Source organism: Ochotona princeps, chromosome 13, assembly GCF_030435755.1.
Source record: "Ochotona princeps isolate mOchPri1 chromosome 13, mOchPri1.hap1, whole genome shotgun sequence".
Lineage (NCBI taxonomy): Eukaryota > Metazoa > Chordata > Mammalia > Lagomorpha > Ochotonidae > Ochotona > Ochotona princeps.
The window spans coordinates 44,090,351-44,107,474 of record NC_080844.1 but is presented as its reverse complement, the minus strand read 5'-3'; the positions used below and the strand labels follow the sequence as shown (position 1 = coordinate 44,107,474).

Genomic DNA, 17,124 nt, shown 5'->3' with positions numbered 1-17,124 from the left:
CCCAAGTTTAAAAGAGTGGGGCACTACTTCTTGCCGCCTCAGCACATAAGGTCTAGCACTACCATTTTTTGAGTGCAGAATTACTTTCCCAAAATACTGAGAATGCAGATATGAGATGGATAGAGGCTGATTTGGGGGTTCTGACTTGTGTATGTCCTTCAGGAAATCTCTCTCACTGCCTAGAGATGTTTATTTTATCCTGGCTGCTCATCACTACAATGGATGGGCTGATGCTTCTTGCCAAGTGACTCTGGCACAGGCTGTGAAGAGCATACCAAGAACATGCTGTGTGCCACACGTTTTCTGCAGGATGTGAAGACCTGACAGAGATGGGAAAAGGCAATAGGTTGGGGTGGGGGTGCCCAAAAAGATAAGGGGCGAGGAGCTACCGCATACTAATCCAGGAGTGGTCACTTTCACAGTATGTGCTGGAACAGGGAGATGACTAGCCTTTTACTCAGTGGGTTCAGTAAGGCAGGAAGAGAGCTGTTCTCTTATTTGTGAAAATGATAAGACTGACAAATATCAGAGGTGTATATGTCATAAAATGGGCTTTAATGTCTCCCTCTTACAACCTGATGTTACTGTTTAAACTGGAACTGGCACTCAGCTCCCAAGGTTGGCTTACTATGAGGAATGAAGCTGGCACTAGCTGCTATGCAGCCTGAGCAGCCCCAGGCACTTAGTTCAATACAGACGCTGGAGTCCAAATACCCACATCGGCTGCATTTCATCGACTCTGGTGTACTGGAACCGGCAGTGCAGATTCTATGTATTCCAAGTCCACCATACACTATTCTTTCTCTTTGTAGTGAATGTTCCTTACTTGCTTCCCTTCTATGCCCCATATTGCTGTTTTCAGTTCTGTGAGATACTAGGGAAGGTTCTGCCTTGTGTGGGGCCTGAATCTCCCATCACTGCAGATGTGAATTCTCTGTTTGCTTTTTTTCCAGATTATCTTGGTGAACCATGCTAACGTGACTTACACTGTCCAGAGGACTCGTGGAAGCCAAACCTTCCATATTTCTCCCTGGGTGACGGCTCCCTTCCACTCCCACCACAGTAGTGCATTCTAGAGAACTGCTTTTAGGAGTGAAGACAGGTATCTGTCTTCTTTATAGACCCAGTCAGTCTTTGCTCCATCACTTTCAACTCTATAACGGGCACACCTGCATGTGCACAGAGCTCTGGAAAGATCCTCTTATTTGAAGCCCAAGAAAACATTTTCCAATCATGAAATTATTTCCTTCTTTCGGTGATATTCAGACTGCAGACTGGTCTCTGCCTTCCCAAATGTCTTCTCGTTGCTTGGCTTCCAATCGTTTTCTCTCTGTGAACAAACAGAAGTTTTAAACATGGTTATGTGTTTCACACAACTAGCAAATTAACAAGGCAACTTAAATAATGAGACAGGTGAATATTCTGGACTCATCTCACCTAATTCCAAGGGTTAATGTCTTCAACTTTCCCATTGTGTTTTAAGTGGAATCAATACTACTGTAAATCTTCACATTTTGCTACTATGTATGAAAAAAGAGAAAGCTGTAGAACTAACAGAAATTAAAAGTATATGAAATAAGCCAGAATCCTGTAGGACCTAGCCTAGTTTTGCTGATATGTTATTTGTATTGATTGTTTTTTAAATGCTTCATGTTTCAGTATTGTTTGTTTATTGATCCTTATAAATATTTCAGTAAGGATCAAGAGTATGTTTTCTTATTATTATGATTTTTCCCAAAGAGTATGTTTTAATATTCTTCTGCTATCTTATTGTTCAAATAGAAATAGTAGCCAGTAAACCTTATTTACATCTCCCTGTTACATCTTTTTGAAAAAACATTTCAGAGGCAAACCAGACTTCTATATTTGTCTGAGTACTTTCAGGAGCTACGAATATTCTGGAACACAAATTTCCAATGAAGGAAAAAATAAAAAGAAGTGTACAAATCTGGGCAATCCATATTCAATTCTTAGTATGGAAGCTTGGTTCTTCATTTAACATTTTCACCAAGGCCTAAGAAAATAAAGAACATACATGATTTAGTGGCACAGGAGCTCATTAGGTGCCACAAAACCAATTCTAATTTCAGGGCTGGTAATTATCTTGACACCATGTCTGTTGTAACCTAAATGTTTCCTTTGAAGGACTGTTGTTCCAAACTGGTGTCTATTAAAGACCTTGTCATGATCCAGGAGGATTACTGAAATCGAAGTTTAGAGTTAACACTATTTTGACACAGTTCCCCATCAACTGAATTCCTTATAACATTCCTGAACTATTACTGCCTGTATTCTAATGACCAAGACATTGCTCAGGAAGCTTAGCTAACTTACTTGGAAATATGAGAGAAATCTGCTGCTATTTGGGCACCATCTTGTGGCATTAGCTGAATATAGCAGCAAAATTGCAAGACATAAAAACGGAAGAGGGGTTGGGGGGGGCATGTCAGCCACCTGCCAACCAAGACAGATTAATGTAACGCCCTGTGACTGAGCTCTAAGGAAGGCTTGCATTGGGCTGGGGTTCTCCAGGGGACAATGTGAAAGTTAACTGCCTTGGCTAAAGGACTCCAGGATTCCCTTAGGAAGGCAATGTAGTTTGATTTTTGTGAACACAAAGAAGTTAGGAAGAGATGTGAAGGCAACTCTCGATGAACTCAATAAAAATCTGGTTCTGCATTCCAAGGAAAAGTGAAGACATCAGAAAAGTGAATTATTAAAACTTAAATTTTTCAGTAAGGTTGGAGACAAGTCTATAGGGTAAAATGGAAAACCAAAGAACTCCAGGACAGGGCCCATAATGAACAATGCCACAGTCAAATGAGTTTTTGAAAACAAGGTTTTTCCTCCCAACTTTGGGTCCAAACACATTTGTGGTGGGAAGCTCACGTGCAAGATTATGAGGCTATTTATAATCTTCAGATATCCTGTTTAATGTGAATGAACAGTCTGCAGAAATTTTAATGTTGATGTGTCTGGTTTGGGTGTTATGAATACTTATTAGGGATATCACATTACCATCCTAAAATCTGAGAATCTGAGAATTCTGAAACATTTCTTATCCTAGTGCTAATCCTATCTAATAAAAGAAGGTAGCTCTATTATCAAATATATGTAAACATAAGAGGAAATTCTAGTGGCAAGTCATGAGAAAACTAGTAGTAGCAAAGACAAATTAAGAAGCACACACAATACAAATAGTACAAACGTGCGAGCACATTTCAAAACACAGAACATGAAGAGAGAAATACAGGGTGGGACGAAACATCGTCTTTATCTAGGAAAGAAACTTGGGAAGCATTAGTGACTTGACAAATATTACATAATCAGTGAAAGAACTGAAGTTGGAACCCATATTCTTTATCGCTAAGCAGCATATTTTCCACTATTCTGACATCTGAAAATATCTACAAAGGAAATGAAAAAAAAAAGTGAAAAAAATGTATTGACTGATGGTAAAGAAACATGCTGTTGGAGAAAGGGAAACAGATAACAGCTGACAGACTGCATTTCAAAAGCATCTATCAACTTTAGCTTCGACAATTAAAAAAAAGTCAGCAACAGCTATAAGGACAAGGAACTAAAGAAGAATTGCATTAGCATACAGTGATTCACCTGAAACATTCACCTAAGCTGGCCCTGGAGACTTTCATTCCCCAGTACCATAAATAAACCAACAGGAATGACTACATTAAGTGGGTGGATTGAAATCACAATAAAGTCAGTTACTACTTCTCACTGAAGGAATAGAAACTGCTGAAAACTGAAAAAAAGGTCAGTGCGGTGCTGTGCTTTAAAAAATGATGATGAAAGGAATGTAAACCAACAACTTTCTATTCTTTTCATTAAAAAATTATTTGTATGAAGAGTAGAGTTACAGAGAGAGGGGAAGAGACAGAAAAAGATCTTTCAATTGTTGGTTTACTTCTCAAATGGTGATAGTGGCCAGAGCTGGGCCCGAGTCAGGAGTCCAGAACCGCATCCAGGTTCCCACGTGGCACATGGACCCAAATCCCTGGGCATCTCTGCTGCTTTATCAGAGGGCACAGCAAGGAACAGGACTGGAAGTGAAGCAGTTGGGACTTCAACTGGCACCCGTATGGACTGGCAGCACTGTAGGCAGTGGCTTACCTTGCTGTACCACAACACTGGCCCAATGATTTGCAAAATCTACTTGTCTGTCTAAGAAAAACATCACAAAACCCACTTGTAGACACCCAGAATATAATAATCAACATCCTTTATGAAGAGCAAGTCTGACCAAACTAATCTAATTGCCTTATTTTAATACAATGACAGCTTTTGATAGATCGAAAAGAAGTGATCTAAGTACTCTCTTAATTTTAGCAACATTTTAGAATGAGCTTACCAAGTATTTGTATTTAATCATCAATATACTGGGAAAACATAGTCCATATCACCTAAGAGGACATTCTGATAACAGAATAATTATCAGTGTGTTAGGTGTTAATACAAGGAATCATGTACTATTTACTTTAGCAGTAGTTGGTGAACTGGTTGGCTAAAGGTTAACATTTTCATCTTCGATGTATGCAAGGGAAGTAAATTTATTGAATAACAATCAACACTCAAAAAATGGGTTAATATTGCCAATCAGAAAAAAATAACTAAAATGAAAGAAAATGTGGGTTAAAAATGAAGAGAGCTTCTAATATCAAAGGAGAAAACATCAAGAAAATACTCCCCCTCCCCCCGTGGAGTTGTACCATAAAATTCAAAATTAAAAAAGAAAGAAAGAAAACACCCTAAGATCCAGATTAGGAGTTAGCAATGTAGCAGTGCCCTTTAAGGCAAAATAATGGAACATTTAACATGGATCTCAGCAAGCAGCAACTGTGATTCAATTTGTTTTATTACAGCTGACTAAGTATCCTATAGAGATGATTTTTACATTCTTGGTTATTTAATTAATCAAACTAGGTGACCAAGCTGTTTACTCACTTTGCCTTTCAGGCCTGTGACTCAAACGATGGCCTTTTCAAACCAAGCAATTAATCACTTATTCCACAGAATAAAATGCAAACAAGTTATGAAATAAAATTACAATAGACTTTAAAAGTGAGAGGGTAGCTTATTCTGAAAGAGAGGGAGAGTAACATCTGTCTCCAGTTTTAGGCAAGAATAAGTGTTTGGGTAAGAGGAACACAGGAAAAATCTTAACAAATTCCTGAGTTCGGTCTTTAAAAACGTGTCTTTATGATTAAGTCAAATACAAAGTACTTAAGGATGATCTGTGCTTCTAGTTTCTACTTTCCTTGCTATTTTAATATACTCTATCAGGCTCAAAAAGGCTTTCTTCATGTTTGGGGACTATTAGAAAGCTCTTTTCTAATATGTACTACATAGTTTACCCCAAAATCACAAAGTTCCAAACATAGTTATGAATGCGCCACATGTAATATTCAACTCTGGTTTCTTTAAAAATAAATAAATAAATAAATAAAACAAAACACGAGAACTTAGGAATTTCAGTGAAGAATCATGAATAAAATTTATGAAGAAAAATTAAAGTAACCAATGTCATTCATGTATTTAGTTAACAAAGATGTAATGAGCATCCTTCTAAGCCCTTGGCACTGTGATGGGCAGCAAATTTCCTCAAGTAGAAGAAAAGCTGGGAAGTTATTATAAAGTGTTATTTACTAATGTGTATTGGGATAGCATACACATTTCCATCCCTTTGCTACTTTTTGTCACTTGGCAATGGTCACGTCCAAACTCAACAAGAAAGAATGCAGGACCCGCTGCCATGTGTAATGGAAGGGAAGTAGCAGTGCGTCCTACATACACTCATAGAATGAACACGATTAATTACCAACAGTCACAGAAAATAGATGAATTGGTAAAACAAAGACATTTTTACATATGATCATTTACATTGTGCTCAAAAAATTTTCCATGATTAGGTAAGGTAATTGTTACTTTCACTTTGTAAGAACATGGAAGAAAAAAACAGGCCTAACAGATTTGTCTAGCACCATGCAGGCAGTTCGTGGCAAATCTTAATTGGAGCCAGATTCTCCCATTCCTAAATGCTTTGTCTTGATCTTTGTAGTTATGAAGTTTTTGAACAGAACAGTATTCAGATCATCTCTATTTCTAGTAAGGAAAAGAGAAGAGGAAATGGGCTCATATTAGTAATAAACAAGGCATTTGCAACTTTATACAGATTTAAATGAAGCAAAAATATGATCTATCTGATGGTGAAAGATGCTAATCATTGGTACCAGTTACTAAAAAACAAACCTGTGACATTTTGTTCTCTGGAGGTTTAAAAAATACACTCACACACAAAAGAAATTAAAAAAGAAGAAAAAATACACACACTTTAGTGCTGGGAAAAACATTATCTCAAAACTTCAAGAGGGGCTACTAAATTATAGAAGCATAGGTTTCAATTAAGAAGTATATTCAAATATCTCCTCATAATTTATCAATTGGATGGCCTTTAGCCAATTATTTAACTTCTCTGGGAAAGCTCTAAAATACAAAGATAATATCACCCATCACAAAACTCTAACACAACACCACCACCACAGGTAACACTGATTTGCCTTCAACCCTTTTCCAGTCCTTTTAATCACCTTAATATATCTATGCTCCTAAATCTGTATTATAAAATATGTGAAATTATATTAAGTTAAAAATAGATTAAAAAAACCTTAACATTGCAAGTCTTAAGAAATTTGCCAAGAGCACAACACAACAGCCCATTGGCTAAATTCCTTGCCTTTCGCACATGCCAGGATCCCAAATGGGTGTTGGTTCATGTCCCAGACACTCCACTTCCCATCCAGCTCCCTGCTTGTAGCCTGGGAAAGCAGTGGAGGATGACCCAAAGCCTTGGGACCCTGCATCCACGTGGGAGACCCAGAAGAAGCTCCTGGCTCCGTATCAGCTAAGCTCCAGCCATTGCAGCCACTTGGGGAGTGAATAAACGGATGGAAGCTCTTTCTCTCTGTATCTCCTTCTCTCTGTTTGTATCTTTAAAAAAAAAAAAATTGTCAAAATCATAGTTCAATCATACTTAACTCCTACCATGGCCTGTTGCATAATAATAAAAGTGCAATTTCTAAGTATTTAAATATCTGTTCTGCGGTGAAAAAAGTCCTAGCCTTTTTCACCTCTTAGTGCTGATTTCTCAAAACACGCTTTGAGATATTTTCATGAAAAAAATTTCTAGAATTGAAATGGGAGGAGAAATACCAACCAAAATATCTACTGGAGGCTCATCTCCTATTACTGAAGACACACACCCACTAGACTAAGTGTTAAGGAGAGAAACAAGCTCACGGTGTCTTGTTCTCCACCATTGGGAGCACAGTCCCTGCCACAGGGTTGGTGCAGGTGCTCAGCAAATGCCAGGCAGAGCTGAGAATAATACAGGAATTTTCAAATAAAAACTGAAATGAAAAATAGGGACCACATATTGATATTGCTACTATTGGTAATGAAAACTGTGGCAGCTAGCATTTATTATTTTTTAATTATAGTCCTACTGAAACAGAAGCAAGAGAATTCCTATGGTTTTTGAAGGGAACTATCTTTTCATGGATTATCTCACTTGACTTCCATTTTACGGATTTGGAAATGGAGGCCTCGAAGAACAACTCATTTATCTAAGGTCTCACAGTAGACTATATACCAAGAACCAAGATGTGGACCCCAGCAGGCTGATTCCAAGCTCTAAAATGCTCTCTGTGATACTATACTGATCCCTCCTTCCCCGGGAACCACTGAGAAGCCCTGGGCTCCATGTAGACACACAGAGAGAGATGCAGACGATTTTCGACGGGCATGTTCTCAGATACAGAGGATGGGAGCCCTCAGAAGCATGATCAAGCAGCGCTCCTCAGTAAAGCACTTTCCCTCAGTTCCAACAGCACATCTCTGTCGCAAAGAAAGGCCATCTTGAGAAAAGTGATAGGGCACCTTCTTCAACCAATAGCTTCATTTTTAATTGCACTGCTAAAATGTCCTTTGTAGAGTTAGACATCTAAAGCAAACACTGAAAGTGGAACTGAATGCTGATGTGCCCCCAGATAAAGGGGAATCCTCAGATGACACCTGTGGAAGAGTACTGCAGTACCTATGGACACGGGTGATAATGCAGCCATACGGAAGGAAGCCCAATGTACTGCACATGGAGTCCCATCTGCCTTCACAGATACTACCTTCTCATTACCTTCCACTTCAAAGATAACTGAGGTTATCACATGGTAATCATTTTCTTAGAGATAACCAATTAATAAAGGGTTAAGATTACTTCAGGCTCCTAAAAAACCAGAGGATTCCTCTTCTGTTTTGATAGTCTGTAAAAGACCCTGGAGTGGACAACTAGAAAGTCAAAATGCTTCATTATAACCATTAAGGTTTCAAAAATTAGTTAGGTTCAACTGTGGAACTCTAGCACCTGCCACGACACACTCAGTCACTGGTTATCTGGCCAGTGCAGCTGAGACTCTGCAAGCTGCCTGCTATCACCAAAACAGAGTGGACAGGAAGTATTAATGGCTTTGTTATACTGGCAATAAACAAGGAGTTTGAAACTTCAATTCATTTAATGGAAAAATGAAGTTACTTTTCGGTAACTGGAATTTTCAAAATAAATTGCCTTCACAGATTTCACAGATCTTGGGCTAAGGCAATGAGACTGTCTAAGCCTGAAGGTTGATAAAAAGTACTTAAGTGCCAAGCCTGCGTCCCAAACCTTTACACAACGCAACAGCCTTTTAAAAGGGGAGAGATTTTAACCTCAAATTATAAGGAAAGAAAAAGCCTGCTTCTGGACTAGTGGAAATATCTCCAGAGAACTCTTAGATACTGGAATATAAGTATAAGATAGCCGAATCTAAATGTATTCCAACTGAACAACTCAGGATTGTCTGTAAAAAAGACAAAAATACCTCCCACAGTTTCTATCACCACGGTCACCTACTGGCTTCCCCTTAATTTGTCTTCCACCTGAGGTCTAAACCATCATGGCAACATCGCGACCCAGTAAAACCACAGCAAATAATGTTTTCTCCCTGGGAAACTGTTGCATCTTCACAGGAAATTTTTTTCTCAGGGTTTGATGTAAAACCCATAGAAAAAGGAGAGAATTGAGAAGGCAGAAAAACGATCTTCTGGTAAACAACAGCAGAAGCATGGATTAGGATGATGCCTTGAAACAGGCAGACAAATCCTAAAATGGTAACCTCCTGAACACAAGGCTTGAAAATAAGAGAAATTTCCAGGAAATGACAAAATGGAATCAGCTTTTCATATCATTTCCCCCACCCCTTCAACACCAACACATATCCTGGTGAATGCTGGAGGAAGTGGAGACCAACACTCCTTCAGCTTACCCCTGGCTGCCTGCAGCTTCTTACGCTCTGCTTCCCGGTCCCTCGGGTTCTGTCTGCTTCGAACCCCAAGGGCACTGATGACCAGCCTCCTGGCCAGGGCTGCTGAGGTCTCCGGGCGCTCCTTGGCTGGCTGCAAGAACTCTGAATGGGAGACAAGGTGGGAGTAAGGAAGGGAAAGCATTCCAGATCCAAGTGACTTAACTCAGTAATTAACATACCAAATAGACTAACAAGGGCTGCATCAGCAGTAATTAATACAGACTTACAGATGACATCAGAGGAAATTAACATGGCAAAGCACAAACCCCCCAGCTTCATTCTGTGCCTTTCAGAAACTCTATCCATAGCGTACAGGAAGGTAAACAAGGTAGACACACCCTCAGGCACTGCTGGTGTCTCCCACCCACCTAAGAGGCTACTCAGATGCCCTATTTCAACATGGAATTTTTTTCCTTTTTGTCCTTAATAAACTAAAATGCCTTTACAACTCTGTACAATGCACAACTGATGGAAAAAAAAAAAAACAGTAACTCCACCATTAATAAGAAAAAAAAGCAGATAAAAGGCTCACCAGCAAAAGCTCTAGCTTTGGCCTTGGCTGCTCTGGTGGCCTGTGACAAAGGTCGAATCTTCACCATGGAATGTTTAATAGCCAGAGCATCACGAGCTGCAAAGAGGAATAAATACAGCAAAGTATACATGAAATGGAGTGACAAAAAGAAAAATTAGAGGCTACTTCTTGGCATGTTTCTTAGATGTTAGGTGGGGTTTTTTTCTCTTCTTTTTCCACAGCAAAAACAAAAACAGAAACAGAGATTAAAGATAACATCTGTAAGGTACAACTTGGCTGTGATTAATTAATGCTACCTGATAGGCAAACAGATAGAAAGAGCTCTCATCTGTCCACTCTCCAAACGCCTGCAACATCTGGGGCTGGGCCAGGAACTTAATGGGCAGCCAAGGCCCAGCCATCTGAACCACCAACAGCTGGATGTATATTAGCAGGATTATATTAGCAGGTAACTGGAATTAATACCAGCTGGGGCCTGAACCCCTGCATTATAATATGAGATGTGGACATTCCAAGCAGAATCCCAACTGCTATGCCCGAAAGTCCACTGAAGTAAAGATTTTTAAACATTTATTTTATTTCTTATTTAATGGCAGAGTTGAGCGAGATCTTTTGTCCAGTAGTTCTCTTCCCAGATGGCTGCAACGGCCAGGTCAAAGCCAGGAGCCTGGAACTCCATCCAGGTCTCCACGTGGATGGCAGGAGCCCAAATATGTGGGCCATTCACTGTTCCTTTCCCAAGAGCATTAGGAAGAAGCTGGATTGGAAGTGCGGCTGCCACACTGAAACTAGTGTCACAGGAGTCAACTTAGCCCACTTTACCACAACGCTGGCCCTAAGTCATGATTGCTTTAGATCAGAGACCAGAAAGCACAATGGTGCTGTGATCGAATCATCCAAACATACGCTTTTGTAAATTAAATTTTACTGACATGGAGTCATGCCTGTCTGCAAACTATCTGGCTGCTTTTCTGACAGAAACATTATGCTCTATACAACCTGAAATATCAAGTGGTACTTTATAGAGTAAGTATGCAGATCTGTAATCTAGGTGATTCAGTAAGTAACCAACATCCCAACATATTTAGTTTGTTTGAATGTCTCTGCATGTACCTATTAACAAAACCCATAACATACATATATATATATATATAATGGCCAAATCACACATTCAGAGGGTGAATATTACAATTTTTCACTGGTCCAGTAAAAGGGTTACTTCAAATTCATTTGTCTGAGAGAAAAGAAAAACAGCAATCATTTTTAAGATCTAGTCCCACAATCCTCTTAAATCTATGTGCATAAACTGTTTATTGATAAGGATGCAAATAACCTTGGAAGTTTTCTCTCTAACTGCTACTGGATTACAATGAAAAGGAGAGGGGGCACATAGGTATCAAAGAAACCTGCATCAGAAATCTATATCCAGGGGTGGGTACTTGGCCTGCATCCTGTTTCCCAGTGTCTGGGTTCATGCTTCAGCTCTGCCTCTGACTCCACCTTAAAGCTAATGTGTACCCCAGCAGGTAGTGGTTCAAATATGTGGGTTCCTGTCCTGCATTCCAGGCTTTAGCCTGACCCGGTGCTGGTTGTTGGGGGACTTGGGGATTGAATCAGCACAGGAAAAACCTCTCTCTCTCTGCCTTTCAAAAAACAAAAATGCCTTTTTTAAGAATTTGTATCTTCTATTACATGTGCTGGTTGAATAAAATGCCAACTGGCTTGAATAGAAAGGAAACCAGAACAAGCTGCAGGAGAAAATGAACAAGACAATCTACGAGGTTACCTGTAACTGGACTGGAGAATATTCCCAGGGCATGTGTATCATCAACCCATTTAATATCAAACCCTTTCTTTCTGCAACAAAAGAAAACAATTTTATTTCTTAAAATCTGCTTTCAACAAACATCTTTCAAATTGTCTCATAATGCTTTTCATGAAATAGAAGGAAATACTCAGTACGTACACAGGTAGAATGGGGATAATGAAACCAAACAGCTTGGAGGACAGAAGAAGCCAGTGAATTTTAAAGGCAATAATAACACCATAAAGAACAACCAGGGAGTATTTTACATTCTCAGCCATTTTATAGACATCAACTAATTAATCCTCACAAGTCCCCTGGGAAGGTATTTAATGTACTATTTACAAGAGATGTTCTTCTAGGAAGGGAATGAAAAGAGATGGAGGAGGGAGCGGAGGAGCAGCAGCAGAACAGAAGAGAAGGACGTGGCAGAGGTCAGTGGCAGCGAATGCAAAGTCAAACCTGTTGGGGGGGCGGGAGCTTGGCGAGTGAACAAACAAGACTGCAAGTGATAGGAAAAATAGACAGTTACAATCACAGAGGCTGATTTTCTCATTTCCTATAGAAAGAGAATAAGGGAAATGGGAAAGAATGTGACAAAGTCAGAAAAATTAAGAATAAAAGTAACAGCAGATCAGATTAGAAAGAATTAGAAGGATTAACATTTAAGTACTAGAAAATTATTAGCTCATGTTAAAAAACGTCAATCAGCACATTCCCACACCCTACCAAATACAAGACACCATTAAGAAGAATTTATAGAAACAAAAAAACACCAGAAACAGAATTAAAATGACTGCAAGTGAAGAGATTTCACATGGAAGGTGTGAGGTACAATAATGTTCAAATGAAGACCATATGAAGTAAATAAATTTGGGTCTGGAGAGATGGCTCAGGGGCTAAATCCTTGCATGTGCCTGGATCTCCCTGCTTGTGGCCTGTGAAAGGAAGGCCCAAACCTTAGGACCCTACACCCACGTGGGAGACCTAGAGGAGGTCTCCTGGCCCCTGGCTTTGGCTCGGCTCAGCTCTACGCCATTGCAGCCACTTGGGGAGTGAAGCAGCAGACAGAAGATCTTTCTCTCTACATCTCCTTCTCTGTAAATCTTCCTTTCTAATAAAACTAAATAAATCTTAAGAAAATAAACCAAGTTGAATACTGAATATATAAAACAGTAATTATGGTAAATGGAATGTAAAAGGAAAAATGTTAAGTAGCTACAGTAGTATATAAGATGAGGAAGGAAGAGTGAGGAACTAAAAGCATTAAAAAAAAAGGAAAAATATTAACATTACCAATGAAAAGTTGAACATGTATTTTGCAATGTTTAGAGCCTTCACTGAATAGAAAGTTGATCATTTTTATGAAAGCCAAATAAGAAAAAAAACTTAACCAAAATGAAGGGTAAAAAGAAGGGAAAAAGATAGGACAAGTAAATACACACACAACTTTTTAAAAAGATATTTATTTTACTTATTTGAGCAGCAGAGAGACAGAACCCCAATCCAGTGGTTCACTCCTCAAACACCTGTAATAGCCAGGGCTGAACCAGAGGAAGACCAGAAGCTGGGAACCCAACCCAGATCTCCACTATTGAGCCATCATTTGCTGCTTCCTAGGGTGTCTGTTAGCTTGCAGCTAGAATTGACAGCTGAGCCAAGAGTCAAAACCAGGCAATTCTATAGCACCTCCAAGTGAAATTAAACCAAATGCCTAACCTAATGAATTACAATGTAAAAAAGGAGGCCAGCACTATAGCTTAGCCAGTTAATATCTGCCTGTAGTGCTGGCATCCCATTTGGGTGCCAGTTCAAGTCCCAGTTGTTCCCCTTCCCAACCAGCTAACTGCTAACAGCAAGGAAAGCAGCAGATGATGGCTCAAGTCCTTGTGCCCTTGCACCTATGTGGGAAATCCAGAAAAAGCTCCTGGCTTTGGACCAGCCCAGTTTCAGCTGTTGCAGCCATTTGTAGAATTAACCAGCAAGTGGAAGCTCTCTCTGTCTCTCTTCTTTCTCTATATAAAAAAACTTAAAATCCATACACAGGATTTTCATAATGTAAATTTTTCATAATCTTTGTGTAGACCACTGGATTTCAATTTTTTTTGCACCAAAATAAGGTCTTACATTCATTTTTAAAAAGCCTTTTGAAATACTCTCATGTACAAATGTATAATTTACATATATATTCAAGTATAAACATAATTATAATAAACACAAATAGGCTGAATGCACCATGAATCAGAATCAGATGTAGCTATCACCTTGAAGAGAAGTCTTAAATGCTAAAATAGGGTCTAGAAAAATTATCCTGTATTTAATGAACATGGAGGAAGAGTAATTAAATACAATTTATTTCTAATGGACCTGAGAAAAACAATGAACAAACTTGATACTCAAGTAATCTGAAATATGAAAACAAGAAATTCTTTCTCAGGAGACATTTTAAGAAAATTTCATCCCACCTTTCCTAACACCAACAAATACTTACTGATAACTGCAGAAAACCCGCAGAAGGTCTTCAGTACGAAATTCTTGAGGGAAGTCATAAATTTCAATGACATGAGGGAATTCACACTCACTGAGGTCAATATCAGGAACTTCATGGCTGTAATAATCAAATCTAGGTTCCTGGATGCTTGCTTTGTGTACATTCCCTGATAACTAGAGAGGAGAAAGCATATATAAACAACTGGGCATTATAAAGTGTTGACTCATTTATAAACAATTCTGCTCCTTGTCTCCATTTCTCCCCCGCCCTCATTTCTTATTCTTTTACATTCTCAGTTAATGCTTTTCACCAAATCAGTGATGACCATGGGTTTATCACCCAGTGTATATCACACAGGTAAAAATACTTGAAAGGGGTATTGAACTTCTGGCAGATTGGCAATACATTAAATCTAATTTGCATCAATCAACCAGCAGGAGCAAATATATATACACAACACATCGAGTTACAAATGTCACATGCTGGAAACTGATTCACACACAAGAAGGATAAACTGACAACTTGTTTTTATTTGAGATAACTGATCATATTCATCTGATCATATTCACCTCAATCTCTCTTCTGGAAGTAAATAAAAATAAGATATTTTTAATTAAAAATGAATTCACCTTTTGTTGGATTATTACATGGTGAAGAGAAAATTCACAGAGGAATTTGTTAGACGAATGTAAATGGTACAAATACTTATACTCAATTTCTTTGGCATGAGAGCCACCAAAACTTTCCCACATAACAGGTTAGTGAAGAAATTAGTAATAATGAAAAATATTTCAAATTATACTGTCCCACAAAATAACTGAAATCAGAGATGGAAAATGGGAAGGCAACAGCAAAGTGACAATTCAGCTGTTATCAAATCTAGTTGCTACTTAACTGCTTACCGACCCAAAGCTGCTACATCTTGAGACCTTTTCCTTTTTTATCAATCAAAAGTCCAATGAGATCCCATTAGAGTTTCCTTCTTTTGTACTGTCTCTTCTCCCATCAAGTTGAGAAAGAGAGCAAAGAATCTACCTCTTTTCTCTGGAGAAGTGAAAAATGGACTCAGGTTTTATTGGGAGGAAGGACAGAAAGTGATGCAGGTGATCAATAAGTTTCTTCCTGTTTTCCAGTTCTTTCTCTGCATTAAGTCTCAGTTTTGAATCTAAGAAATTGATATAACAATGGTGCCCACAAGTCAGTTGTGAGGATTGAATAACGTGATATAAAGTCCCTGGCATTTAGTATTCAATCAATTCAACCTAACCTAATTTTAATGAAGTGGTAAATCTACTGCATGCCAAGCACCATGTTAATTCCACTCTACTTAGGATGCAGAGAGCAGGAAAATATTATTGCTGTAATGGTAACAAGGGAAAATATCAGCTGATCCACAAAACCATTACTTTTCCTGACTTCACTAGAAGCTGAGTCTGCAAGACAACCAAGGGAACTAAAATCCATAGAATGATAAGTTTCCTGAAGAGAAACAGAATCTAAATTATTTTACTTTCAGCAGATCACGGAAGAATGTGTATCATACAAGTAGCTAAACAAGATCTCAGGGAAACTGACAAATTCCAAAAGGAAAATTCTAAGGGAAGACAGTGTTACGCACTGAGGATAACTTGGATTCCCAAAAACAGACAAAAGGATTCTATAAGTATCTACATATCAATCTTGTACCAGTGCCGCAGTCCACATTACTAGAGCTTTATAGAAAGTTATGAAATCAGGACATCTGAGTCCTACAATTTTGTTGGTTTTCAAAAACACTGATAGTTGCAGTCCCTTGCGTTTCCATAGGAATTTAAGGATTAGCTTGTCAATTTCTGCAAAAATAGGCAACTGGGACTGCAGAAATATGAGAATAAATTTGGGAAGTAAAAATAACAGATGATCATGGGATGTCTTCCTATTTACTTAGGTCTTTTTAAATTTTCTTTCAAATTTTTTTTAGTGTTCAGTATACATATTATGTCCTTTTGTTAAATCTGTTCTTAGATATTTTATTATTTCTGATGCTATTGTAAATGGAATTATTCTCTTAGTTTAATCTTTTTGATGGGTGACTTCGTGAGTTACTTTACAAAAACCAAACCAAGTAAAGAACTGCATCTTGTGCTGTCATGAATTGGGGCTACATAAGCACTATGGAAGGCACAAGGCAAACCACAAAATATCTTAGAAATCGAGACACTAAGAACTGACTATTAAGAAGGAAAAATACAGTCTGGCCAGGAAACCTGATTACAGTTTCTTGCTCTGACCTGGTCTGCAAAACTGAACTTGCACATTTATGTTTCACTTCTGAGGTAACTATTAAGCATTTTAGCTTCTGAGACTTGTTGAAAACACAATGAAAATTACAGCAAAAAGACGTAATTATTATTCTATGTTTTGTGAAATTAGAGATATAAACCCCACAAGTTACATCTCTCTTCCCAGTATGCTTGGAAACATTAGGTAGAAAGATATCATTGATGAAGTTGAAAGCTAAAGGCTGGAATAATAAAGCCAACTCAAGCAGAAGGATCCTAAAATCCACAACTAGCTCAGGTACTTGGTGCCCATGAAGCCTAAGAAAAATTGCAGTGCAGACAAAATTGGCATTCACTGCTACCCACTTCTTGCTTGATTTCTCCAGATCATGATCCACTTCTCCCTTACACTACCTTGACTACCTCAATTCCTGCAACACAACCAGATCTTTCCTGGTGTTAAAAAAATACAGCTCTTTCATTAGTCTACAGTCTTTATCCATCTCAGCAACAGGTAATAAATACGACCTTCCAACCTTCAATAACTGACTCAGACACACTAGACAAGCAGCAAGTCAATCCTGACCTAGGGGAGCAATGTAACAGTACACTCCACCGTCTTGAGG

The 17,124-nt window shown here is 38.5% G+C and overlaps 1 protein-coding gene across 5 annotated transcripts in view; it reads right to left on the bottom strand.

Annotated features, from left to right (window-relative positions):
• Positions 1-532: 532 nt before the first annotated feature.
• R3HCC1L (R3H domain and coiled-coil containing 1 like) overlaps positions 533-17,124 on the bottom strand; it is a 61,181-nt gene continuing 44,589 nt past the window's right edge. For all 5 annotated transcript variants that reach the window (XM_058671058.1, XM_058671055.1, XM_058671057.1 and 2 more), the window contains 5 exons: positions 14,238-14,410; positions 11,729-11,799; positions 9,943-10,038; positions 9,372-9,512; positions 533-1,330 (listed from right to left, as the gene is read on the bottom strand). In XM_058671058.1, coding sequence (XP_058527041.1) covers positions 1,263-1,330; positions 9,372-9,512; positions 9,943-10,038; positions 11,729-11,799; positions 14,238-14,410 — 549 coding nt within the window. In that variant the 3' untranslated portion in view covers positions 533-1,262. The remainder of the gene's footprint in view (positions 1,331-9,371; positions 9,513-9,942; positions 10,039-11,728; positions 11,800-14,237; positions 14,411-17,124) is intronic.